The following is a 25,255-nucleotide window of genomic DNA, read 5'->3' on the forward strand; positions in this document are numbered from 1 at the left end:
GGACCCACGACGCGCTGCCCGCCCATGCCGACTTTCAGGACATCCTCGTGTCTACGTACGCGGCACACGAGTCGCGGACAGCAAGGGTCGCCCGCGGCCTGCTGCCCACTCGCCCGGGCCCTTACCCATCGCTGTGCGCACCTCAGTGCCCACCATCAGTTTACTGCACGCGTGTGCACACAGAACTCACATTCTATCTACTTGGGGGATGTCTTGCACGGCGATGGTGGGTGCCCGCGACTGCGCGATGTGAGGGTAAGTGCTTGGTAAATGCCAGCAGAGCAGGCCGCGTGTGCGCGTCGACTCCAAGCGCCGGTCGGAGTCGTAATTCAGTTCAGGGCAGACATTCAACGGTCTTCACTCTTCAGCCTTCTTCAGCTTCGGGCAAGCCGCAACAGTCACTTACTGTTGTCGCCGCACAACATCACTTTCCGCCTCGTCAACCGCCCCGGGCGCGCGCGACCACCTGTGCGGCCAACGACGTGCATGGCCTGCACGACTGACAACGTGCGCGTCCCACAATGACCTCCCGTAACGTCCCTGCGCCTCGCGACGTCGTCTGCGCCTGCCGCGCCCCGTCTGCATCCCCGCTTGCATGCTCTATGTACCCACTCTCTCTTACATCCCCGTCCTTTGTTGCACGCAATCGACCGACCGTGCCCGCGCGACATGCGTCACGCGCATCCGCCACCCTGGCCGATGACGGGGTACAGCGTGATGCCCCCGCGCGCACGGTCATGCACCCGCCAGACAAATGGACATGGAGTGCAAGGGCGCATCATGGTGAGCATGGCGTTATGGTGAAAAACGACAGCCTTGCGAGAAGGCAGACACGGCGGGCGGAGGTGCAGCAACGAGCGAGCGAGCGGGCGGTGCGCACGGGCATGGGCACAGGCACGGTAAGCCCAAGCGCAGAACACCTGCGATGATTCAACCTACGGTTCACCGCTCACACGGGCGGTGAATACAGATTTGATCGAGCAGTGGCCGGAATGAGAGCATTGTAGCAATTCAGTAGCGATAGTGTCATACTTAGTACATATACTGATGTATTGCATTCACTGTATTGTCGATCAGTAAGTGCGAAAAATCATGGCCTGCCAAGTCGAAGATTCGTGAGGCAGTGAGACATGTGAGGTACAAATTAGACTGGTGAGGCCGTTTGAGGCCGTTGACATCGGGAAAAACCTCCCCTGTGAGATACCGTGTATGCGCAGACATTCCCAATAATACCCAGAAACGTTGTAGTCTCTGGTATTTCTGCATCATTCTCCGGTAATGGGGACCTTGTAGCAAATCTCGGAGTGAACGTTGATAATGTCCCACTAATCCGCATACTTACTAAGTCGTGACGAGGCCATCAGGGAATTGCCACACGAAGACGATATTATTTCAGTGCTAGTACAGATTGTAGAAGTCGTGTGGGTTCTTGTATTGATTCAAGTAAAACGTAGCACACTCATCCATCACATTCTCGCTTGTCCAATCCACTGGCACAGGCCCACCCCATTTCGGATGAAGGTGGACGCTGCGTTCAAGCAGTGCGAGCGGTACCACCGATGCGATCTTTTCGCGTTCTGTCAATGTCGCGGTTACCTTGTACATTTGGTAATGGGTTTCTGGACCGCGGGGAAACTTAGAGAACCACTCTACATATGCAAGGTGACGTGGACATTGTAAGTTCGGGGCTGAAGGAATCAAATGCTGGCGAACGGCTTCCGGAATCGAGAAGATCGCACGGACTCGACCTATACGCATATCTGCAGAGAAAAATCAGTCACACATCGTCATAGCGCAGCCGTAATAATGTCTGTACCTGATATGCCAATACGAGGGATGGCTTGATTTTCAATTTGCTGAACGCGCACGAGGGCGGTGTCGAACCGAGAAGGTATGAGGATGTCCCTGTTACTCATCAGGAAAACCCTGATTTACTGAAATAGTCTTCAGCTAACATATGTGGATGCCAGCCAACATTTGTAAACATTGGGGCTCTTCTTGCTACACTAGTGACCGGCTCTGACTATCAATGGCTGACTGAAGTAATGCAAAGTGCCACTTGCATAAACTGATGCATCAGGAAAAAAACATATACTATGTGACACAATGTAGTCAATATTGCAGCCATTGTGGCATTGCATAAACCCCTCTACATTGTGACTCATTGCATGGCTGGTTACAACCATTGCAGTCTGTTGCACACCCATTGCAGTCTGTTGCATTCTGCCAAGTCTCTGTTGTACCATATGGTCAACTGTTGCTTGATTGTACTGTAGACCTGTTGTACCAGATATCACATTATTGACGATGTATGTGACTGTACAATACATTCACTCAACGGCATTCACCATGACCAAACACAGATCATGATTAGATGTCAAAATGAGTGTATTGGTTACTAACAAACATATTATATACTCGAAACTACAGTACAGGATGACTACAATATACGGTAAGTCGCGCGGGGTATGAGGGAGGCACTAAAGATGGAGGCGGGAAAGATGGAGGCGGGAAAGATGGAGGCGGGAAAGATGGAGGCGGGCACGACAGGCATGAGGCTACCCCTCTTTGTGCGGTACCACGAGTCCACATGCTAGCGCCGTCGGCTGTGTCTATGCACAGAAGTGCTGGGATGTTGAAAGGACGATACGTTACCCTCGCGCGCTTGGAGCCACGGTGTCAGGCCGGGGTACAACAGCCAAGTCACAAAACAACATGCTGTCTTGACGATGGTTCAGTTCCGGGTGAACCCTGCCAGACCAGACGTGCATACTTGTCAAAGTGCTGTCCAGCAACTGCAGAGAGCTCGAGGGATAATGGCAGTCGCAGAGCTGAGCGCATTGGTCAAATACACATCTTGCCGCGGACTCCGTCGGGTTTAGAGTGCGTGGATGGAGGTGGAAAAGCCAGCATCGAGCAAGTGAGCATGAGGTGAGCGAGCTGATAAGTAGGGAAGCTAGTGTACGCACCGATACAATGTAAGTGAAATTTTTCACAAGCCCACGGGCGATAGCAACACGGTCGCGGCTCGGAAGGAGAGGTACACGATGCGGGAGCGATCATAGACAAGGCAACACTTGTCGGCGCGGTGGCTCCCGCCGCATCTGTCGGCACGGAGGGGTGACAGGCGTGGCTAATGACCGGGGTCAGAATGAGCGGGCACGAGAAGGTGAATGCCGGGGAGAGACTCACGGGGGGCGGACACAGCGGCGGCGGTGCGAGACAGTGACCGAATTGGCGATGAGACGCGCAGTGGCAGCGAGGCGGGATGCACAGAGAGGGACGCGACACACGGTGAGGGCGGGTGAGGGTAGTGAATTGGGCTGTGAGGAAGGTCAGCAGAGTGAACATGATATACGACATACCTTTTGTGCAGCCCCTCAGCCGCGCTAGCCCTCTTCTTTGCACCCGTGTCCTCCGTGAGCACACTAAAGACGCTTCGTTGGTCCTTTTATGTGCTGTCAACTTGTCGCGTTGGACACGCGTTCAAGTTGCATGACATGTCAATGGACCACAGCGTACCTGTATTTCTGATGGGCCCATTACGGGCTTGTCTCTTCGTGGAATGGCTGTACTTGACGAGCTCGAGGCTTTGCGGGCGAGTGACGGGCGAGCAGCGCAGAGCAAGGCTGCAGGCAAGAGGGAGTGAAGGGAGGACAGCACTTGCGTGCCGGGACACACGCAAGCGCTGTCGGAGCTTCCGTATGCGGCAGGAGTCTCACGTGATGCGGGTACGTGGACACCTTGCGTTACCAAGTCCGAGACAACTATAGTAGTAGCTACTGCAACTCCCTCGTTTCTCGCCGCCGCCGTCCTCCCACTCACCTCACCACCGCCGTCTTCCCACCCACCTCGCCGCCGCCACTGACACCAGCACCCGCCAGCGCCGCCACCCGCCCGCCACCGCCTGCCAGCACACACCTGCCGCCGCCGCCGCCTCATGCTGCCGCCTCGCAAACGATGCAAAAGTGAGTGACATCGCACGCGGGTGAGCTAGCTAATGGGCGGTGGGGCAGGGCCAGGGCGTGCACGCTGAGCCAGCGCGCACACTGGGCGAACGACCAGGCAACAACGCACACGCCAACCGCGAGCGCGCTGGGTGAATCCCCAGCACGCAGACACGGACAACGAACGCGAACACAAGCGACCATACGAGCAGCCGGGTATGAGGCTTGCCACGCGCGTCCGCCGCCCACCATCCCTCGCTACCTCACATAGCCCGCAGCACGCGCCCGCCGCCGCCACGTCATGCCGCCGTCTCCATTCATCGCGCGCGTCCGCCGGCCGCCATCCCTCTTGGTGCTCTGTGCTCCCGGGCTTGTACGTGTGGATCACGCCCTCGACCAGGAAGTGCGCCTTCCCCAGCCACGACTCCTCCTTGTAGTTGATCACCACCCGCAGCTTCTCCCCATCCGCCCAGGTGCTGCACTCGATGGTCGTCGCCTCGCACATCGCGACGTAGAAGCTCCTGCACAGGATACCGTTCACGGAGCCCACCGGGTGGGTGATCTGGTACGTCTCGCCTCTCCCGGCCCGCCAGTGAGGTGCACGAAGATGCCTTCGTTGTACGAGCCCGGAACGATGTGAATTGTCGTCCCGGAGACCTTCGCCTAGATCTGGTCTACACCCGATAAGCTCCGTCTTCCGGCTCGGACACGGCACGTAGAAGGCTGACACGGGCGGGTGGTGCGAGACCTGCTCCGTCAGGAACACGACGCGCACGCGCCATTTACCCAGTCAGTGCGCTCGACGTCGCGTCTCAAACACGAGCAATGCAGCATCAACCGCATCCGGCGGCTGGCCGGAGATACCGCCAGCGATGCTGCAAGAGTGTCGCGAATACTCTCCGAGGGATGGGGCGAGAGGGGAGAGGCTGAGCGCGGCTGAGAACGTGCATGTATGGTACGTCATCTCTCTCTTTCATCCTCACCACCGCGTTGCAAACGCATTTGAAGATGCGGAGCGGACGTGCAGCCAAGCCGTCAAACTGCCCGCGCAGGCGACACGTCCCTCCACTTTGACTCGTCGAGCCCGTCTGCGCAATTTGACCACCCCGAGACGAAGACAGACTATCGCATTTGTGCTTATCGATTTAGTTCAGCGGCGCATCCGGTGGCGTGGGAGCGAGCCGCCTCCGCGAGGCGGCTCGCTCCCACGCCACACGCTCTCGCCGGACGAGCGACTCAGCGTCGGCAGGGACAGCGTTGTGGGTCCCCGAGTCTGAGGGGTGTTGAAGGAGTGCAACCCATTCGGGTGTTGACAAGCTAAGGCAAAATGGGTGCAACGGGACCGAGAACTCTTGCGTACGACCACTTCCCACCTTGCCCATTGATCTACCTCCTCAACTTCATTTTATTCCCTTCCTGTGATCTGATGCACTTCAACCTACACTACAAGGGAAAGAGAAGTTCTGTTGTACTCAACACAGACTGAGAAATTGCTAAGTGGTTGAAGGAACAGAATGGATGGTCTCACAATGTACATTTTGTTTGACTCGGTACATGTCTTGTATGCTCTTAGAATGACATATTATATATTCGTCGGATTTGGCGCTTACTTCGGTGGTACATATTGAACCGTGGGTAATCAAACCCGTGATTATCTCAACTGGTCTCCATTCCGTTTTGCGGTGAGTATCATCTCACCTTAACTCTATTGCCCTGGTCAAATTGTACAACCCAAATGGACAGACATATGACCCGATCCGCTGCCTCAAAACAAGCAGAGAATCCTGCAGGCCAGCGAAGCACAGCCTTGAAGGGTACTAAGGACAAGCAGAAAGTGGTAAAGGCGGCTGCAACATCGTCCGCTGCAGCTAAGAAGAAAAGTCAGAAAGCTCAGGAGAAGCAGAGGGAGAAGGAGGAACGAACGGATAGTACGTGCCCTTGTCTACTCCAACACACACTAATCAACTTCACTTTGCTGTGCGTGTCAGAGATACGCAAGAGAAAATCAAAGATGATGGAGGAAGATGAAGCATCGCATGATGAAGAGGACGTAAGGCCCCAGAAGAAGAAGTCGCGCTCGCGCAACGACAACGCACAGGAGGAGGACGAGCCTGCCAATGACACGGTGCAAGGCAACAAGGTAGCTGATGTGGTGATGCAAGACCAGACGGCTGACAGCGAGGGCAAGCAGCCCAAGAAGCCACAACGTATGTGATTCATACACATTGGCACATGAAACTCACAACACCACGCTGCTCTAGCTATGCCAAAGCGGAAGTACGGCCAACATGCAAAACCTGCACCTACGCTAGACGCGGACGAGGAGGACCTGGCACGAACATTGGGTAAGTCCTTTGGCCATCGTGCATACATCAAACTATGACCACCTGCTAGGCGGCGGACGAAAAGAACAGGACGCTCGGGCTCCTCCGAGCAAGTCGGTCAACACCCCCTCACGAGCGACAGATGCGGCTGCAAGGGTTCGCACCCTGTTCCGTAATTTGCTCTTGGTGACATGACTCATAGTGACGTTCACGAAGAAGCAGGACAAGGGTAAGAATCGCGCCAACAACTCGGATGACGAGCGTAGCAAATCCCCGGCCGCCAGCGACGATAGTCGCAAGAATTCTGACAAGGCCAAGCGCATGGCTGCAGGCCCACATGACAAACCATCCGATGACTCAGATCAGGACGACAGCAGCAAGGATGATGATCAAGAGGAAGGAGAGGCGTATGAAGACGACAGAGATGAGGAGGATGAAGAGGAGACAGACCACGCAGAAGAGGGACAGAGCGACGACGATGGGATGATCGTCAGTGTCAATCATCTCTGCAATCATATTGAATGATGCAGACATCTCTCACACTTTACAGGTCTTGTCTGACTCCAGGCGCAAGGGCAAGGGTGCTCGTCCCAAGGCGTATCACACCGGTGGGGCCAAGGGCGCGCGCCTCAGGGTGTCAGACTTGCCAACATGGCTTGTTCCACTTTTCCATGCAGCACAAGATGCGCTGCGCCTCCGCACCGCTCTGAAGTCCGCCTGGACGAAGGAGCCGTCAGTCGTCTCCAAGCGGCTGCCCAGCGTGGATGATCTCATCAAGGCGAGCGTTCAAGATGCATATGAGAAAGGCGACAAGAAGGTGCGGGATTCCTGGAGGATGTTGCAGGATCGGAAGGGCAAGGACAACAGCCAGAGAGAGCGTCATAGGCAGGACATGCACAAACTGGTAAGCAAACAGATCTTCTGATGCGTTGGCATGAGCTGATATAGCGGAGATTGTGCGCGCGTTATCTCAAACTCGAAACGAGCTCAAGGGGAAGGCGTCCCAGGTGATCCAGAAGGCTTACGACCTGAGCCCTCACCTATACTCTCTTGATGACAGGAGGCCAATTGCGTTGTGGCTGATCGGCAAGGTCAGCGTGAAGATGGGCGATCGAACGGCTTTGCTTCCTCGTTTCATCTTCGGGGAGATAGAACACAACCTTGGGAAGGAACAGGGCTCGTCCGTGGAGAAGAGTGTGAGTACAATGCCTTAGCTATACTACGGAAGGAAGCACTGATCATGAATTACATCATGAGCAAGTACAACCGCTTGCTACCTTTCAGGCACCCGGCAATCCAAGAGCTGATCTACCTGTACTGGGGGCCCGCCAAACGTGAGGGTGCGTGCATCAAGGCGGCGATGGTAGACTTCAAGAAGGTGCCTCTGAACCTCATCGCACTAGTGTGCACCGCCGTAAGCCCTATTCCAATCCACGCACAAAACCAACTGACGTCATTGCACTTGTGTAGATAGAGGGAGCATTGGCTGACGTCGCCGCACAGGTGGAAGAAGACAACGAAGTGAACCTGAAATTTGCGAACTCGGTCTACGCCAAGAAGTAAGTCTGCTTACCTTGTGGTATCTATACTAAATGTTGGGCGCAATTCAAGATGGGACAGCCTGATGAGTGCACTGGAGTACATGAATAACAAGCCGTACCTTCAGGAGACGCAGTCACTAATCTGGTCGTATATAAGGTAACTTCTCGCAATCAATATGGCTTGGTTTGCTCACTAGGGACGTAGGTCGAAGATGCAAGGGGACGAGGATGGTGATATGGACGCTGTGGAGGAGAACCAGGAGGAGGAAGAAGACGGGGAACGTGTGGGCGGTGCGGCTATCGACCTCGACCAGCTGAACGTCACCTTGCCAGCCGTGGCATCAGGCAGCAAGGCAAAGACTCCTGCGGCGTCCAAGACTGCAGCTGGATCATCGAAGGATGCAGCGAACGCAGAGAGTGGACCGTCACGTCCGTCGCGATCGAAGTCCGGCGCGAAGAAGGCCCAGGAGAGTTCGGGGGAGCAAACTTCCAGCAGCGAGCGTGAGGTCGATGAACTCAGCAATGAGTGGTAAGTCAGTCAGTGTCCAGTGGTTTCTTTGTATCTCACTGCGAGAGGTACATCACCAAGATGTCGTAGTTGTCCTGTCGCATCAAGGCCGTGAACATCATCAACTTTGTCTGTTTCGCGTGGCAGGAGCAGTAGAATCGGCCCATTTCCAAGGCGAGTGTTTCTATGCCCATACCACCTCTATCTACACTTACTCATACGACAATCCTGCAGCTACTATATCTATCATCCTCTGTACTACTACACATCAGACGTGCATGCCTGCTACGTATCCCACTCCCCCTCTACTACTATTTGCCTGTCTCAGCCGTGGTCGTCATCCCGGCGCCGTCTGACCTCGAGTCTATGCCTATCTGTTGATCGTGCTATACCAGTAGTTATGTGTCTGTATATGTTGTACAACAACCCGCACTGCTAATATTTATGATGTGATCTGGTACATGTGCATAAGTGGACATCAGCACACTTAATTCTGTACATAACTGTACTTCAGCACGCCTACTGAAGTACATATTGTAGGTGAAATAAGGGCAACTAAAGACCAAAATGACAACACAATTAAGACTGAATAAGACACAAGATGTCTTCATTGCGTACATTAGTGCTCTTATGCATAATATCAAAGACACAATAAGACGGGGACTTGTCTTAAGTGCCACGTTTTGGTCTTATGTAACATTTTATGTCTTTTGTGTCCTATACGTTCCTAAGATGTCTTGTAGATGACCTCTGATGAGACCTTATGTAAACACGGTTTTTCCTGATGCTGCTGAGCTTCCGTGGTCGTGCATGTATTGAATCTAACGTCTCCTTGCCGTGGTATTCGAGGTTACGGAATTTGACCTTGTGGAAAACCGGGAGCGACGTGAAGGGAAACCGAACATAAGTAGCTTGAACTTCTACTTCGTTCCGTGAGAGACCTGGGCTATTGTGCTCGACAAGGAAGCGAGCGAGCGCCGGCATCAGATGGGTAGCGCCATAGCCATCCGGGGATACGAGCTCGGCAATTGGGACGGCCTTGCGACTTGGGTACTTTGTCATGAGGTGATAGAGGGTACATGCCATATCCGGCGGCCGCCATCGTACACCTTCACGTGAAGCGATCATGGTGTCGTGACCGCCGTCTGCGCGCAGCAGGCGCCATTGGACGTAGTCGGCGTGTTGTAGCACTTTCTCGCGACGCTCAAGCCACTTTGTCATCTGTGGGAATTCGTCCTTGTGGTTCGTTGCACGATATGCCTCTTTCGCGAAGTCGATATGGAGGCGCTCGGTCGTCTCGGTGTTATAATTGTCTGTCGTTCCGTAGAGTTTGATAGCCCGGACGTAATGGGTAAGCATGTGTAGTTTTGGTATCAGGAAGTTACCGCGAGCGCCAAGTCTGATGAAGACGTCCTTCTTGGCATGGAAGTCGGCGAGCGAGCCCTCGAGTGCCTTCAGAGTGGTTTCCGAGTGGACCGAGTACTGCGACATGTAGAGGAAGTCAAGGAGGGCCTTCGTGGCGCTGATAAGCTCTGAAGACTCCGCCCGAGGTAGTGGAACGTCAATGAGGAGCCCAAGCATGAACCGGGACATCTGTTTGTGCTCGGCGCCCGTGACGCGCGACAGGCTAGCGATCCCCTTGTGGAAGTTGTGGATAGAATGGTTCGGTGGCAGTCGTTTGACACGGGCATCGACTTCGTCGTTGCCGACAATATCTGTGACCCACGCAAGAAGGTGCTTAATAACACCTTGATGTAACTGGTGTAGCACATCCGGGGTAATCGACTGGAAGATGTCGACGTACGGGAGATGTTCCCAAAACGGATGTTGGATTGGCTTGATGCCCGCAGCATCACAGGCGCGGTTATAGTCCGCGGTACCGAAGAGATTGAGGGCATCAAGGACCTCGTCAACGTCACGGAAGGCCGACGTGCAAGGGTAAGTCCCTAACTCATCATGTGAACACTTGCATATGGGACAGTCCCCGGTGTACGTTGCTGTAACGAGAACCTGCTCAGGGTAGTCCCCGACGTACACGGCCAAGATAGGATGGCAGCGTCGCACAATCCCATCACCACTCGTCATCTGGATACCATCAACACCTGCACGGCGCAGCGGTTTGAGAATCTCGGAGAGGCAAGAGTGGAAGACGTTGGCGAGGGTCCGACGGCGGGCAGCTTTGTTTGTGATGTGCATTAGACGGCTCGCTGGCAGATAGGCCAGGAGAATCTGGCCGCGATGCGATGGCTTGCGGCGGATCTCCTTCGGTAGGTTGCCGATCGTAAGGTAGACTGGGTATGCCGTCTTGTTTCGGAATTGCGTCAGCTGCGTCTTATCTGACGAGATGATCAGGGGCACGACAGTTGCGCCCGGCCTCCGCGCCTCGAGCATCTTCTGTTATATGAATTAGCAACACTGTCTGAATCACAAGCAAACAGTGATGTACCTGTGTTGTGTTGAACTTCCGAGTTTTCAGTGTTCTTATCTTATCAGTCATGTACGGATATGGACTTATGTTCTGCGATGTCAGATTACATACATTCTTTGATGGACTTTGCCTAGATTACGTCATGTGACTTTAGTCCGGATCATTCCATGATATTCCACGACATTCCTTATCATTCCTTGATGTCCCATCACGTCTTATATTACTCTTTGATGTTCCATCATGTCTCATATTATTCCTGATGTTCCATCACGTTTCATATATCTCTCCACATCAAACTCCGAGTTTTGGCTTACTCATGCTGCTTACCAGCTTACTCATATCCCCAAAACCTCGGACTTAGTGCTTACTGATGAACCACTGATATAGCATGTGACCTGTATCAAATGTGTATATATACTGGGCTGGTTTGCCCTGTAATGATAACGATCCTTCGTCCTCTCCTCTGCCTGCCAGCATAGGATCTTCCCTTTGGGACTGGTCTGTTCACTCACTCATTAGTCCTTCACTGCCACTGGGCTTACTAAGCCTAAAACCTCTTTCTTCAACAGGTTATGAGCCCTGCGCTCTGATTCTTTAATCACCTGCACCCCTCTTTGCGCGCTCCAAAGCCCAACTCTTGAAAGAGTGAGTTGGCAATTTTTGTCCTTTGTTGGACTATTTTTAAGTCGCTGCGTGACATAGTGCCGAAGGCCTTGTCTGAGCGCATCTCTAGGGCAGCCCGAAAAGGCAATTACGAAATTTATCATCCGTCTCGTCGTGAGAGAAACGACGTTGACGAAGACGACTCTAACGTCATCGCCGTACGTCATCGGCATTTGTACGGTCATCTACCCGTCCGTCGCCAGATCGACATCATCCTTGCTCCTACCCCTCGTCGTCGCCGCCAAGCCTCTGGCCGCGTAGACACGTCCATTCCTCCCAAGGAGTCCTGCCGCACCTCGCCGGAGCAGCACCTCTTGTATTTGCAGAAGAAAGCGGACGTTGCCGAAGCTCTCGCCGAGACTCGCCGAGCCGAACTCGCTGCTGCTCGTGCCGCTAGTGCCGCTGCTGCCGAGACCAAGGCTTCGCTCATTGAGCGTCTTAGCGGAGAAACTCCCATCGTTCCCACGGCTCTAAAGCCTATCTTCCTGTCCGACTTCCGCAAGAAGTCCACCGCTGACAAAGTCGAGATCCTGTGCAAGCGTCTCCTTGCCGTCCAGAAGCGCCTTCAGCCCCTCTATCGCCACCGTAACCGCCTCTACGCCCGTCTTCCCTTGTTGGATAACTTGGACGATTTTGGCAGGCGTTTCAACTGGGTGCTGACGAATATCGAGGAGGAAGGAACCACGTGGTCTGCAGTCGAATTGAACGACATCTGTTCTGTCTGCGAGCTGATTGCGAAGATTTCCTTCATAAATCTTAGCCAGAATTTCGGCCACATTATCAAGGACGTAGGGGACTTGTACAAGAACAACTACTTGTACTGGGTAGATAAGCGATTGTAGTCGCATTTTTTCTGTATATCTTTGTCCCTAGAATTTAAGCATCACACTGTGGCTTCGTCTCAAGAAGAGACATTTGACCGAGACTCAAATAGTGAAGCATCGAACGGAGTAATTCCACCGTACGATTGCACCGACCATCATCATCTCTACGACTACGAGGAGAACTTCGATTATCATTTTGACGTCGAAGAAGATCAGTGGATTAACTGCGACGACGCTAGTTGCCCACATCGCTACGATCAACCTCTAGGTCCAGTTCCAGAAGGATTTTCAACTGGAATATCGGTCGCTCCTTGGCAGGAGAATTTCCTATTTGCTAGTGAATTTTCGGAGTTACCTCCAAATCCTGAACACCTAGTCCCGCTCCCTGAGTCGAGACCTCAATCTCCATTCTTCGAGGAATTACCCTTCGAAGTTTTTACCCCAGAACTACCATCCGTCTCACAAGACGAATTTATCCTCCTATCCGCAACCATGGGTGACGTCAAGCCTGACAATGTCCCCAAGCTTTCCTCAGCGTCCCAATACGCTGATTGGTCAGCCGCCATGCGCGGCTATTTGGTTTTTATCCAAGCCTGGCCCGCCGTTACTGCTACTGGCACACCCGCAGCGGACTTCGCCACTCAGAATGCCCGTGCCCAGGGTGTTCTATTTATGAGAACCGATCGCTCGATGCATCATCTGCTCGAGAAAGACACCGGTGATCTCAAGGATGCGAAGGACATGTGGAACTCGCTCAAAACCGCTTTTGGCACCCCCGACACGGCATACGTCTGGTCTCTCTTCCAGTCGTTAATCAAATCTCCGGAAATGTCTGACTCCAAGCCAATGCAGGATCAGATCAACAAGCTGGTTACCCGGCTCAAGGAGATTAGTGGTGGCGGAATTACGCTCGGTGACTCGACTCAGGCTCTTCTCCTTCTGTCGAAGCTGCCAGAGTCATACCAGTCGATGATCTCTGCGCTCCTAGCGACGCAGACCCTCAAAGATCTAAAGGTCGACTCGGTCCAGAGCAAAATTCTCGCTGAGGAATCACTTCGCCGGTCCGGTATGGGACAGTCTGCGTCTAAGACGTCCCAGGTCAAGCATAAATCCAAGGACCCCTGCGATCACTGCGGTGGGGCCCATGGTAGCGAGAATTGTTGGACCAAGTACCCGCATCTCCGCCCTCAGAATAAAGGTGGCGGAAAGGGGAAGAACAACAAGGGCAAGGGCAAGGGCAAAGGAAAGGGAAAGAACGGAGGAAATGGTCAATCTAGTTCTGGTACTTCTAACACTGCATCTGCGTCGGACTCTTCGAATGTTGTAACTGTAGAATCCTCCTCGTCGTCTGCGAATACTATGACTGCTTCTTGGTATACTGCGGCTAACACCGCATCAGGAAGAACGACTGATTGGATTATGGATTCTGGTGCATCCAAGACGATCACCAACGACATGGCTGATTTTTGGGATTACACTCCTTACGAGGAGCCCATGATTTTTAGCACAGCCGGCAAGAGTAAGATTGCAGCTTACGGTGAAGGCACTATCAAAGGCGTTGTGCATGTTGAAGGGAAACATATTGTGTCGACTATCACCAATGTCGCATATATCCCTGCCGCGTCTAGTCGCCTATTTTCAACTGGAGTTATTGAACGTTCAGGTTTCACCCTTGTTCAAGGTGGAGGCCGTATGGTCATTTTCGACCAACCTATTTTGCATGGTTCTGACCGAATCCGTGGTAACAAGATCATGGAGGCGCATCACACGCCCTTCAACAATCTCTATATGTTGCACATGGAAATTATAAAATCGCAATTGGCTAAGTCTGCGGACAAGTCAAATTTTCGCCTTTGGCATCAACGCTTCGGACATTCGTCTGAAGAAGTTATCCGTCAACTACCCAAGCACACCAAGGGTGTGGATTCTATCGGTGACAAGGACAAGTCTCCTTGTGCAGGTTGTCAATGGGGCAAGTCTCATCGTGCTCCATTTCCCGCGTCGGACAAGAGAGCTTCAAAACCTCTTGAAATTGTTCATACCGACGAGGACGGTCCTATGCGTACCACCGCTATTGGTGGATGGCGCTACTTCATCAGCTTTCTCGACGACTACTCCGGTCTTGGCCGCGCCTATTTCCTCAAACATAAGAATGATTCGACCCAAGCGTTCGATGATTTCAAGGCATGGGCTGAGAACCAAACTGACGAGAAAATCAAAGCTGTACGCTCGGATCGAGGGGGAGAATATACCTCTGCAGAATTTACCGAACATTTGCGCAAATTTGGCATTGAACATCAGAAGACGATGCCATACTCTCCTCAACAGAATGGGAGAGCTGAGCGCTGGAATCGGACCATTGTCGAGAAAGCTATGTCTATGCTTCATCATGCTGGACTAAGCCATGGTTTCTGGCAATTGGCTGTTGACGCTGCGGTTCACATTTATAATCGGCAACCAATGCGACGCCTTAACTGGCAATGCCCCATTACTCTCTGGGATAGCACAGTCCCGGACATTTCGTATTTTAGGGTATTTGGGTGCAAGGCATATGTGCATGTGCAGAAGGAACAAAGAGCTGGGAAGCTCGACAAGAAGGCTGTCGAGATGATCTTTGTTGGCTATGAGTTAGGTTCCAAAGGGTATCGTTTCTGGAACCCGGCCACTCGAAGTATCGTTGTGTCTCGTGATGTGACCTTCGATGAAGAGACATTTCCTGCACGTAAAGATTTAGGCAATAATCCGAAATCCCTGGATAAGCCGTTTGATGAACCTCCTGAGGATGCGAACTCGGAGGATTCTGATTCTGAGGATTTACCTATTCCCGTTCCTATCCCGGAACATGAACCTGAACCTGAAGACCATCCAGAGCCAGTGGGAGACAATCCACAACCGCAACCTGATCCTGTACCTCCTCCGCAACCTCAGTACGAACGTCCACGTCGTCAAGGTGCTGGACAAAATCCTAAGAGGAACAAGGACAATGCCTACGGTGACGAGCCACCTGCGAATATTGATCGTCGTACCGATGCTCAAGGCCGTCAACAATCTGAGGCTGAAACTCTCATGTTTGTGCGGATGCTAGCAGAAGCAAACCATGGCGTTCCCCAGAGTCACAGGGAAGCTATGGAGTCTCAAGACAAGGCTAAATGGCACGCATCTGAAGGTTCTGAATACAAGTCACTTATGGACAACAAGACTTGGGTTCTAGTTCCACGGCCTAAAAACCGAAAGGTTATCAAGTGCCGGTGGGTTTATGCGATTAAACACGATGGTCGCTACAAAGCGCGTGTTGTTGCAAAGGGATTTACCCAAGTATGGGGTCAAGACTATACCGAGACTTTTTCTCCTGTTGCACGGTTTGAATCCGTACGCTATCTATTGGCGCATGCAGCACTTGAAGATTGGGAGATTGAGTCTATGGATGTCAAGACGGCATTCCTTAACGGTGACCTTGACGAGGAAATCTACATGGAACAGCCCGAAGGATGGGCTGTACCTGGGAAGGAGAACTGGGTCTGTCTGCTCAAGAAGGCCATTTATGGCTTGAAGCAAGCGTCTCGTCAATGGAACGCTAAGATCCACAAGTCTCTCCTCGACTTAGGGTTTAAACGGACGTATTCGGATGCCGGAATTTATGTCTTCTCTCGTGAATCTGAAGGACACACCTGCTTAATCATTCTGTATGTCGACGACTTGCTCCTCATGGGCGACTCGAAATTGTTCATCGACAACATCAAGCAGAGACTGTCTTTGGAATACCAGATGACTGATCTGGGAGCTGTCCAGCGTTTCCTTGGTCTACACATTCGTCGAGAACGTCTTGCACGTCGTATCTTCGTTGACCAGGAAGACTATATTCAGTCTGTTTTGGAGAGGTTCCAAATGTCCAACTGCAAGTCTGCAAGGACGCCTCTTCCCGCTGGAGCAGTATTAGAGAAGAACACCGACATTGCGTCTGAAATTTTCCGAACCCGTTACCAGAGCATTATTGGCAGCATCATGTATGCTATGCTTGGTACTCGCCCAGACATCTCGTTCGCGGTCACGCGTCTGGCGAAGTTTTCTTCAAATCCGTCTAAAGAGCATATGAAGTTTGCGTACTATGTCCTGAGATATCTTCAAGGGACAAAGGAACTTGCACTTTGCTACGATGGAGGCTCAAACTCTGGTCTGATCGCCTACTCAGACTCAGACTGGGCTGAAGACCGTGATGATAGGCACTCTACATCTGGCTTTGTTTTCCTCATGGCCAATTGTGTCGTTTCTTGGGTGTCAAGACGCCAACCAACGGTATCTTTGTCTTCAACCGAAGCAGAGTATAAGGCCAGCTCCGACTGCTGTCGTCAGATGGCTTGGCTGCGTCATTTTGGAGAAGAACTGGGAGACAACATGTCTCATCCAACTCCACTTTGTCTTGACAACCAAGGCAACATTTTCCTTGCGGTGAACCCTGCCGTGGATCGCCGCACCAAGCACATAGAAATCCGGTATCACTACATTCGAGAGTTCTACGAATGTGGGGAGATGGACATCTATTTTGTCGCAAGTGAAGACCAACTTGCTGATGCCTTGACCAAGAATGTTCCCTTCAACGGAATCGAGAAATTCAGGTCTTCGGTTGGCATGATGAGATACTCGACATCTTGAACAAGTGGGAGTGTTGAACTTCCGAGTTTTCAGTGTTCTTATCTTATCAGTCATGTACGGATATGGACTTATGTTCTGCGATGTCAGATTACATACATTCTTTGATGGACTTTGCCTAGATTACGTCATGTGACTTTAGTCCGGATCATTCCATGATATTCCACGACATTCCTTATCATTCCTTGATGTCCCATCACGTCTTATATTACTCTTTGATGTTCCATCATGTCTCATATTATTCCTGATGTTCCATCACGTTTCATATATCTCTCCACATCAAACTCCGAGTTTTGGCTTACTCATGCTGCTTACCAGCTTACTCATATCCCCAAAACCTCGGACTTAGTGCTTACTGATGAACCACTGATATAGCATGTGACCTGTATCAAATGTGTATATATACTGGGCTGGTTTGCCCTGTAATGATAACGATCCTTCGTCCTCTCCTCTGCCTGCCAGCATAGGATCTTCCCTTTGGGACTGGTCTGTTCACTCACTCATTAGTCCTTCACTGCCACTGGGCTTACTAAGCCTAAAACCTCTTTCTTCAACATGTTGCCCACCACCACTCTCCCGTATCCATGTCGTGGTAAAGACGGAGCGTCTGGTCAGCGTCGGCATAGTGGCGCGCTGGGGTGAAACACAAGTACGGTGTATGTTCCGCGTCACCCCAAAGAGCCCGCGCACACTCTATGACATCGCGATTGAACATATCGAAGCGTTCACCACCGATGGAGACTTCAAAACGGTGGAACATCGGACGACGTGTCGGTAGTTGCTCGTCAATGACCTTATTCAACTCCGCCGAGTTCCTGTATGACAATCCCAGCCGCTCACGAACCTATGTAGTATGTACATGTGAGCCACCAATAAGATCATGAAAATATACTATGCGACAGACCCCTGGTATTGCGAGCAAATCTGAGAATGCTGTTGAGCCAGACCCACGCAGTTTCGCCCAGCGCGCCATCTCCCAATCGAGTTGTGATGCAAACGGAGCGTAGGGATTGTTTGCACCAGGGTCGACTGTCTCCGCGTAGGATTTGTAGCCTGACTGCGATGATTGTCCGGCCGCGGCGGCAGGGTCGGGCTGGACGGGAGAGCCTGCTTGACCTCCGAATGGGACGATGTATGCAGGTGGTCGACGGATCTGTTCATGGGCATCGGGGTGCACCCCACCTGGCGCGTCACCCGGCAACTCTGGGGTTGCGGTGTCCGCTCGTGCTGCCGCTGCGCCCTGTTCAGGCTCCACATCAATCGGAAGGTTTGGACGCGGGAGCTGACGCCCGTCACGCTCGACCTCGTGGCTGGGCTGGATGGTATCGCGTCCAACGGCATCGTCGTCAGACGACTCGTCGTCACTCGACTCATCCACTTGGTCAGACACCTGACCGTCGACCTCAGGCTGCTCATCATGACTCCCATCGAACGGGAGGTCTTCATCGGCGTAGTCCTCTGCAGCGCCGAAGAAATCGCCCTCGAACGGGACTGCAACATCCTCCTCATCATCTCCCACCGGTGACTGATGGTCGTGGCCCGCTTCAGAAGCTCCAGGTGACCGACCTCTCGAGCGAGACCGCGCGGCGCGCATATGGCTAGCCCGACGAGACGGACGTCGCATGGATTCTTCGTGCTGCCTGCGAGCGAGCTTACAAGCAGCGAGTGGACTTGTCTGGAGATGTTGGATGTACGCGCCATGCTGCAGAGTGAAGGAACGAGCGCAACCGGTGCATTTGATTGACATTGCAATGGAGACTCGGAGTAGTAGATTACACAGAAGGACTATGTGCAAGGGTTAGTGACGGTTCGACTACAGGAGACTATGACAGCAGTGACATACCAAGTACAGAGTGTTGAAAAGACAGATGTCGCACAGGTAAGCCTTAGAGCCCAAAGCGTAGGTCGTTGTTAGAGTCTGTAGATCGTGATGGCAGGCAGGACGTACAGCGTTGTCGGAGTCAGAAGCAACAACCGTTGCCGCTTTTCGGGTTCCGCCCGCGTCGCTCCAATGCAAAGTCCCGTGTCAGTGCCAGCGGGACTCTCTTGCGGAACTCTCTCTTGCACGTCGCCGTAAACACTCTCCCTGCCAAAGAATTTGGCCCTTTATCTTCAGACACATATCCTACAACACGGAAACTCACCAGACATAATCTACCTTCTTTTGCTCCAATATCCGCTAAGTGAGTATCCAATCTGCAGAGTTCCTGACGGACTACGAGTTAATCTTCCACTGCAATTGAACAATCATAGTATTCGCACCTACTACCTTGTTATCTTCGTCTCAAGCTCAGATACTATCTGTTACTACACATAGTCGAATGTCGTCAGTCAGAAGCGTCACGAGCTCCCGCATAGGTCGATCATCATCGAGGATCGACTCGGACATGGAGGAGGACGTACCTCAACGTCGTGGTCACGGTGCGCCGACTGTCGAAGACTCTAATCTCGAAGAGTGTATGCGTAATATCCTCTCAGAGATGTACAAGACTACTCACATATATCTTGTAGCGGCAGCTCCAAGCCAACGGCCCAAGCGCGTTGCTTCTCAAGCTGCTTCAAAGGGCAAGTATCCTTGCTTGCTTTTGCGTTCATCAGCGTTCCGTCCAGCATTGACTTGAGCTTGCGTCGTGTTGTGCAGCATGGGCCAATATGGTCCCGAAGGATCGCAAAGTGGCAAAGGCGAAGGTGACGGTGCCTAAGACGCACTCAAAAGCAGGGAAGACGAGCGGCGCAGGCGGCGGGGTCGTGCAGACGCAAGGCGAGTCGATCCGTCCTGATTCCGATCGTAGATACAGTGACTTACTGGATTTAGTAAGCACTGATGATCGTGGCGGTCAAGTGAAGAGTAGTACTCACAACTTGAAGACGAAGCGCAAGCGTGACGGCCCAGTGAGTACAGACAGTGCAAAAAAGCCCAGTGGAGATGTAGGGGCAGCAAGGACGGCGGTACCGCGCGCGGCGCGCCGTGTCAACAGCAGTGACGCCGACGAGTCAGGCTCAGAGCGTCAACCGCAGAAGAAGGCGAAGGTCAGCGTTTTGCCGCAATCCCAGAGTAAGTCGCTATCCCGTACAATCTCTGCTTCAACTGCGATGACACAACATCCAGAGAGACCGCACCGTGCGGCCGTCATCAATTTTGACCACTCAGACTCGGACTTGCCATTGTCGCTGCCACCACCGCTGCCACGCCGACTCCCCGCGGCGACTCCCCGCACGTCTCAGCCAGCGTCTCAGCCAGCCCGCAGTCAATCACGGCCTCGTGCTGCCATTCCTCAAGGATATGAAGACGACCTGGATGACGATGGAGAGGGCATGGGTCTTGATCATGTCGATCATGGAGAGGAGGCAGAGGATGATGTCGATGAAGAAGCTGAGTTGCGCGAACAATGCGTTGACTTCGAAGCAGAGGTGCGTCGCATTCGTGGTTCACTCGCTTTTCTCATCACTAATCTCACAATCTGTTCAACAAACAACGCAGCGCGTGTCTATTAAGGGATCTGGTGAGTCGTATGTTCCCTTGGCTCAACGTCAAAAGGCTACAATGCAAGTACTATAGGAGGGTCTCAGTCAATGAACATGGATCGCGATCCCAGCTCAAGCGATGACATGCCGAGTGCTCAACCTCCCCGTTTCCGCTCAAAGGTCTCGCGCTCATCGAGCGTGGTGTCCTATGCCTCGGAGCCACCCTATTCCTCGGAACCATCAAGCATGTCCTATGGCTTAGAGCCACCGGAGGACCGCGACACTGATGACGGTGAGTTTGAGGCACCACGCACTCGGTCTGACAACGAGGAGCAGGATGATCGAGTTGTATACGACTCGGATCCTATGCTCGACGATGACGAGCTGGATGAAGAGGAGGCCCCGGCCGTGGTATCGCGTGGGCAACGGCAGGTGTGCTGATATCGATACGTTTAGTTGAACGATATAGCTGATCTAGTTCATGCATACAGCTCACGAAGAAACAGCAAGATAAATTGAGATCTGAGGTACGTACAATCTCATCCATGTGAACGCTGACCGATACGTCATCAGATGCCGGAGATTCGTCCTGCTCAAGTCACTCCGAAGACAAAGAAGCATGCACAGACGAGTCACCACGCGGGCTCGGTCTCCGTCGACAGCAAGCACAACAGCATCAAATGGCGGGCGCGGACTATGATCACGATCATTGAGAACCCAAAGAGTGTCAAGATGGCAAAGAGAGCACAAAACGGGAACGTCCAGCAAGTTATGTCGCACGCCTATATACTCGGTGATCAAATGATGGTTTTCGGCCGCAAAGACGACCGTGGGCTCGACATCACCATCAATACCGTCAACACCATGCTCACGCCATTGGACAAGGCCGGCGTTGACCGCATCGCGTATGAGGCTCTTGTACAAGCTGCAGATGTGCTCGGGTACACCGGCGAGGGCGACATTGCTGATCGCCTGGAACGCGGGGTGTGGGAACACTACGCTAAACCTCTTGCAGGTTATGTCAGTAGTACTGTGCCACGGCTTGGTATTCCTCATTGCTGACTGTTTGGTTCACAGGTTGCTCATCGGCTGGGCATGGCTCGCACTGGGATCCGAAAGGCAATCGCCTTAGTGGTGGAACACCAGTTCAGGCTCACGATTCCGGCGGAGGACCTTCTGATGGTGCCCGACAAGACACTGCTGCTAAAAGAGATGAACTACGTCTTTCCATGGACGTCAATGGTGAGTACGGAACATATCTCCTGCTTAAGTGAACTGACGAGCCGTGTGCATCAACTGAAGGGAGGGTTTGATCAGCGCGCACCATACGAAAGTTCAGTGATCAAGTCAGCGGTGCGCTCGGGATTTTTCACCAATGCGGGGTACGTTGGAATCGGGCTGCAGAACATCGCGCTCTGCACGTCTTCGCTGGAAAGCAAGCCCTCAGAGCATGAGGTACCGCCGGAGATGGTTGCACTTGCTACGACAGCTGTAAGTTGTTGCCTTGTGTCTGAATGCTGAACATCTCTGACCTTGTCAGGTCGAGTCTGTGATACACGAACACAGCCTTCGCCTCAGCAAGGCAGTTGAATTTGGAGCAGCTTCCGCACCTGCATATCGGGAACACATGGTGCGATTGGCTGATTTCCGCCAGCAGAGGCCGAAGCGTTACCATCGCGTCATGCATGACATATTCAAAGCCGTGACGTGCGCTCTCAGACTCCTTGTATGTCGTCGCTCTCACTGACACTGTACACAGGGTTGGTCATACCCTGCATCAGGGTTTAGATGGTGGCGGCGCGATCATCAACTGGAATGATATACCCGACGATGAAGAGTAGAGTATAGGTACTCAGATCTAATACGTGGACTCTCGGACACATCTGGACTTCGCACCGGCTTTGTGTACATGTTTCATCTAGCGTACCGGCTCTCACCTGTAGTAGACTTTTGCAACATTCCCTATAGATCGGACGATAATCGTAGTTCTGACTCGCTTGTTATCTGTGATTCGTTACTATAGAGTACCCAATGGATCTAATGTCGTTCAATTCGAAACAAATGACCGAGTAAACTGCAAGATATATTGTCAGAGAACCACGGTAAGACTGTTCAATGCTCCGGAATCACTAGGTAATTCGTGAGGGGAGAGGTTGGACCAGCTATATTCGTGTTTTATTGGAGTTGTGGGAATGTGTGATGATACCTGATATTACCAGTATTGACGCGGTATTGTCGGGCATGTTGCGATACTATCGGGCATTCACAGGGGAGGTTTTTCCCGATGGAGGCAAGGTGCCACTTTCCTGATGATTCAGGTGGCTTGATAAGACACCCACATCTAGAATCATCGCTCGGTGTACGCAGGATATCCAAGAAGGTTCGACTATCATGTATAGCGAGTCAGTAACTGACAAAGATGTTGCAGTGGATGGCTCTGTGGGGAGATTGTTTGGTGGTATCACGGAGACGTCAATAAAGATGCTCATGAAGCTCGGCGTTGTGGTGGTGATATCGCCGATCTTTCTTCCTCCCGGTGTGTTCATCGCTGTTGCCGGCGGTTGGATTGGCGGTTTCTATATGAAGGCTCAACTCGCTGTAAAATGTGAAACAAGCAACACCAAGGCACCAGTCATCGGACATTTCGGAGCTGCCTTTGCGGGCCTCAGTACGCAGCGTGTCACTCTACTGCGCCACCATCAGGAAAAAGGAATTTCGGGCATAGCGGCCGCCCTAGGTACGTAGCCAGGATAGGCACTGTCCGTGTCATAGCCACAGGCGCGCACTATACAGTCGTCCATAGCGCATTGTAGACAAGTATAGGTAGTTGATAGTGACCCATAGGAATTCCTCATGGTAGATAGTGAACCATAGCGGCTGTATTTTGGTTTATGCCGTAGTAGTGTTGATATTGGTATCGAAAGAGATGATCATGATCATAGACTCTGTAGTCTGCCCACTCCTTCCTTGAACAACGCCACAAGCAGCGACAGTGATCACTTTAGTGTGAGGATCCAAGTCACAGATAAATAGATTGGTCTTAATACAACAAACATGCGTGTTCTGAGTCACTAGTACTAGCTACAGAACATGTTTGAGTCTCTACCTTCAAGTGCTCCAGTCTCGTCCAGGTATATGTTAGCCAATCATCCTCAACTTCATCCCAGAACTCTGCCACTCCCGGACCATGCGCCGCCCGTGTACTGCACTCACAGACGCTCCTGCTCTGTCCAATCCTCCCGCGCATGCTCGAAGCGATCCAAGAATAAGACAGTGTTGCCGGGGTTGAAAATGATGCTGTAGAACAGGACGGACCCTGTCGGCTGGTGGTACGCGCGAGAGATCGGGAGCTTCCTACAGAAGCGCGGCGCATGGATCGCACAGCTCGAGGAGCGCGTGGTGGGCAACTGGGCGGCGCTGAGTAGCGAGGGTGAGCAGGATAGCGATGTCGTGGCCACTGATACGGAGAGGAACAGTGTGGGCATGGCCCACGGTCTACGCACGGAATCGACAACATACGAACGCGTCAGGGCGAGAAATGGGACGGCAATACGGCGCAAGGCATCTCCGAGAAGTACGGACTTGGGGAACACAACACGAACGGGCCAAATACATTCCAACTAAGCCAAGCACACGGTTACAGAAGGTGCTACGGACGACTACATGGGGTCAGTTCAGCGAAGGGCTTGCATTACGAACGTTCCCTCCGTCCCCGTTCCTTCCGGACCCTCCAGCCTCTCGGTCAGCAGCAGCATCAGCAATGCTACGCGTGAAGCCCATGGGGCGTGGATTAAGAGACATCGAACCCCTAGACGTGGCGAAGACTAAACGACGAGGAATTCCGGAATAATCGTCCGGAAGGTACAGCCCGTGTGACAGCTGGTCTTGAATACCTTGGACCGCGGCGGAGAGCGTGGCTAGCCCACCATCGAGCTGGTCAAGGGCGTCGGTGGTCGAACACTGGGCATCACTAAGAGCTTCCAGCTGGTTGGTGACGACGTCCCATCCGACGGAAGAAGCGCGCTGGTTCGATAAAGCGAGTGGACTGCTGCGATAGGAAATGGCTGGGAGTGGAGCACCTTCCTCAGCAATGCTCTGCTCGGCGAGGACGCGGTTAGGCGACCAGGCGATGACGGGGTATGGCTCGGGAAGAGACGACGCGTGCTCGGAAGGAAGGGTTGCGAAGATGGTGTCGAGGTACACTATCAGGGCGTGCACGGATGGTGTCTGGCGGACGGAAGGGAGAGAGATATCCCCGGAGGCTACGGCGATGCTACGAGACTCGAACAGCATGCGCTGGAGTACAGTCAGCGTGGGAGACGACGAGCCCTAGGAAAAGGACACACCAATAGCCAACGGCTTCCATGGGCCCAGGCCAGCCAGGCAGTCGGATCGTGGGGGAGGAGACGGGGTTCCAGGTCGCGTTCGTGTCGAAGGAGCTCGAGGAGACGGTAGAAGCGGACGACGTAGGGGGATTGCCCAGGGAGTGACATGGTGGGCGGAGACGGTGAGGGAAGGAGGCTGGGGCTTCACTGACCAACCGGAAGGAAGGGGGAGTAGGGGAGAGAACGGGGAGAGTCGGGAAGGTTTGAGGGCGTGGGAAGTCGGGAGGGGAAGGACATGGCGTGCTGGCGCGAGGGGGGGGACTTACTTACCACCACCACTTCGAGAGCGGACGGTTAGAGGCAACTCCTGCGAACTAGGACAGCTCTGTTTTCTTAGCGGCGTATAAATCTCTCTCTCTCTCTTGCGGATCTGCGGCGACAGCGGCGAGCGTGCGTATAGCGAACTCTGCGTATTTGCGTGTCTTTGCGGGAACAGCGGTTCCATCGTTCAGCGGAACGAACATCGGGCAGCGTAGCCTAACCACTTCCCTCCCCCCCCTTCCTTCCGTGACTGCTAATAGTT

The 25,255-nt window shown here is 52.9% G+C and overlaps 7 protein-coding genes across 7 annotated transcripts; 3 read left to right on the top strand and 4 right to left on the bottom strand.

Moving 5' to 3' along the window:
- Positions 1–1,398: 1,398 nt before the first annotated feature.
- C8Q71DRAFT_703103 (uncharacterized protein) lies at positions 1,399–1,758 on the bottom strand (the record flags this gene model as incomplete). The annotated part of the gene is made up of 1 exon (XM_047920296.1): positions 1,399–1,758. One exon carries the CDS (start codon positions 1,756–1,758, stop codon positions 1,399–1,401), a length of 360 nt encoding a protein of 119 aa, XP_047781950.1.
- A 3,924-nt stretch (positions 1,759–5,682) lies between these two features.
- On the top strand, positions 5,683–8,345 carry C8Q71DRAFT_721995 (uncharacterized protein; the record flags this gene model as incomplete). Its single annotated transcript, XM_047921500.1, has 10 exons — positions 5,683–5,875; positions 5,936–6,154; positions 6,209–6,292; positions 6,474–6,760; positions 6,822–7,175; positions 7,225–7,467; positions 7,500–7,685; positions 7,742–7,830; positions 7,883–7,969; positions 8,018–8,345. 10 exons carry the CDS (start codon positions 5,683–5,685, stop codon positions 8,343–8,345), a joined length of 2,070 nt encoding a protein of 689 aa, XP_047781951.1.
- Positions 8,346–9,037: 692 nt separating this feature from the next.
- On the bottom strand, positions 9,038–10,717 carry C8Q71DRAFT_702984 (uncharacterized protein; the record flags this gene model as incomplete). The annotated part of the gene is made up of 2 exons (XM_047920285.1): positions 9,038–9,510; positions 9,574–10,717. Coding segments are annotated over 2 exons (1,617 nt in total), but the record flags the coding sequence as incomplete, so codon positions are not given.
- Positions 10,718–17,432: 6,715 nt separating this feature from the next.
- On the bottom strand, positions 17,433–18,629 carry C8Q71DRAFT_703362 (uncharacterized protein; the record flags this gene model as incomplete). Its single annotated transcript, XM_047920313.1, has 2 exons — positions 17,433–17,726; positions 17,787–18,629. The coding sequence occupies 2 exons, from the start codon at positions 18,627–18,629 to the stop codon at positions 17,433–17,435; spliced, it is 1,137 nt and encodes a 378-aa protein (XP_047781953.1).
- Positions 18,630–19,534: 905 nt separating this feature from the next.
- Positions 19,535–22,188, top strand: C8Q71DRAFT_721998 (uncharacterized protein; the record flags this gene model as incomplete). Its single annotated transcript, XM_047921501.1, has 11 exons — positions 19,535–19,774; positions 19,799–19,937; positions 19,992–20,293; positions 20,364–20,385; positions 20,442–20,779; positions 20,839–20,874; positions 20,921–21,367; positions 21,425–21,589; positions 21,650–21,838; positions 21,888–22,054; positions 22,107–22,188. 11 exons carry the CDS (start codon positions 19,535–19,537, stop codon positions 22,186–22,188), a joined length of 2,127 nt encoding a protein of 708 aa, XP_047781954.1.
- Positions 22,189–23,437: 1,249 nt separating this feature from the next.
- On the top strand, positions 23,438–23,971 carry C8Q71DRAFT_721999 (uncharacterized protein; the record flags this gene model as incomplete). Its single annotated transcript, XM_047921502.1, has 2 exons — positions 23,438–23,478; positions 23,656–23,971. 2 exons carry the CDS (start codon positions 23,438–23,440, stop codon positions 23,969–23,971), a joined length of 357 nt encoding a protein of 118 aa, XP_047781955.1.
- On the bottom strand, positions 23,935–24,889 carry C8Q71DRAFT_746882 (uncharacterized protein; the record flags this gene model as incomplete). The annotated part of the gene is made up of 2 exons (XM_047923089.1): positions 24,694–24,889; positions 23,935–24,643 (listed from the first exon to the last, which is right to left on the bottom strand). Coding segments are annotated over exons 1-2 (769 nt in total), but the record flags the coding sequence as incomplete, so codon positions are not given.
- Positions 24,890–25,255: the final 366 nt, after the last annotated feature.

This window comes from Rhodofomes roseus, assembly GCF_022264815.1.
Source record: "Rhodofomes roseus strain CIRM-BRFM 1785 chromosome Unknown C8Q71scaffold_5, whole genome shotgun sequence".
Lineage (NCBI taxonomy): Eukaryota > Fungi > Basidiomycota > Agaricomycetes > Polyporales > Fomitopsidaceae > Rhodofomes > Rhodofomes roseus.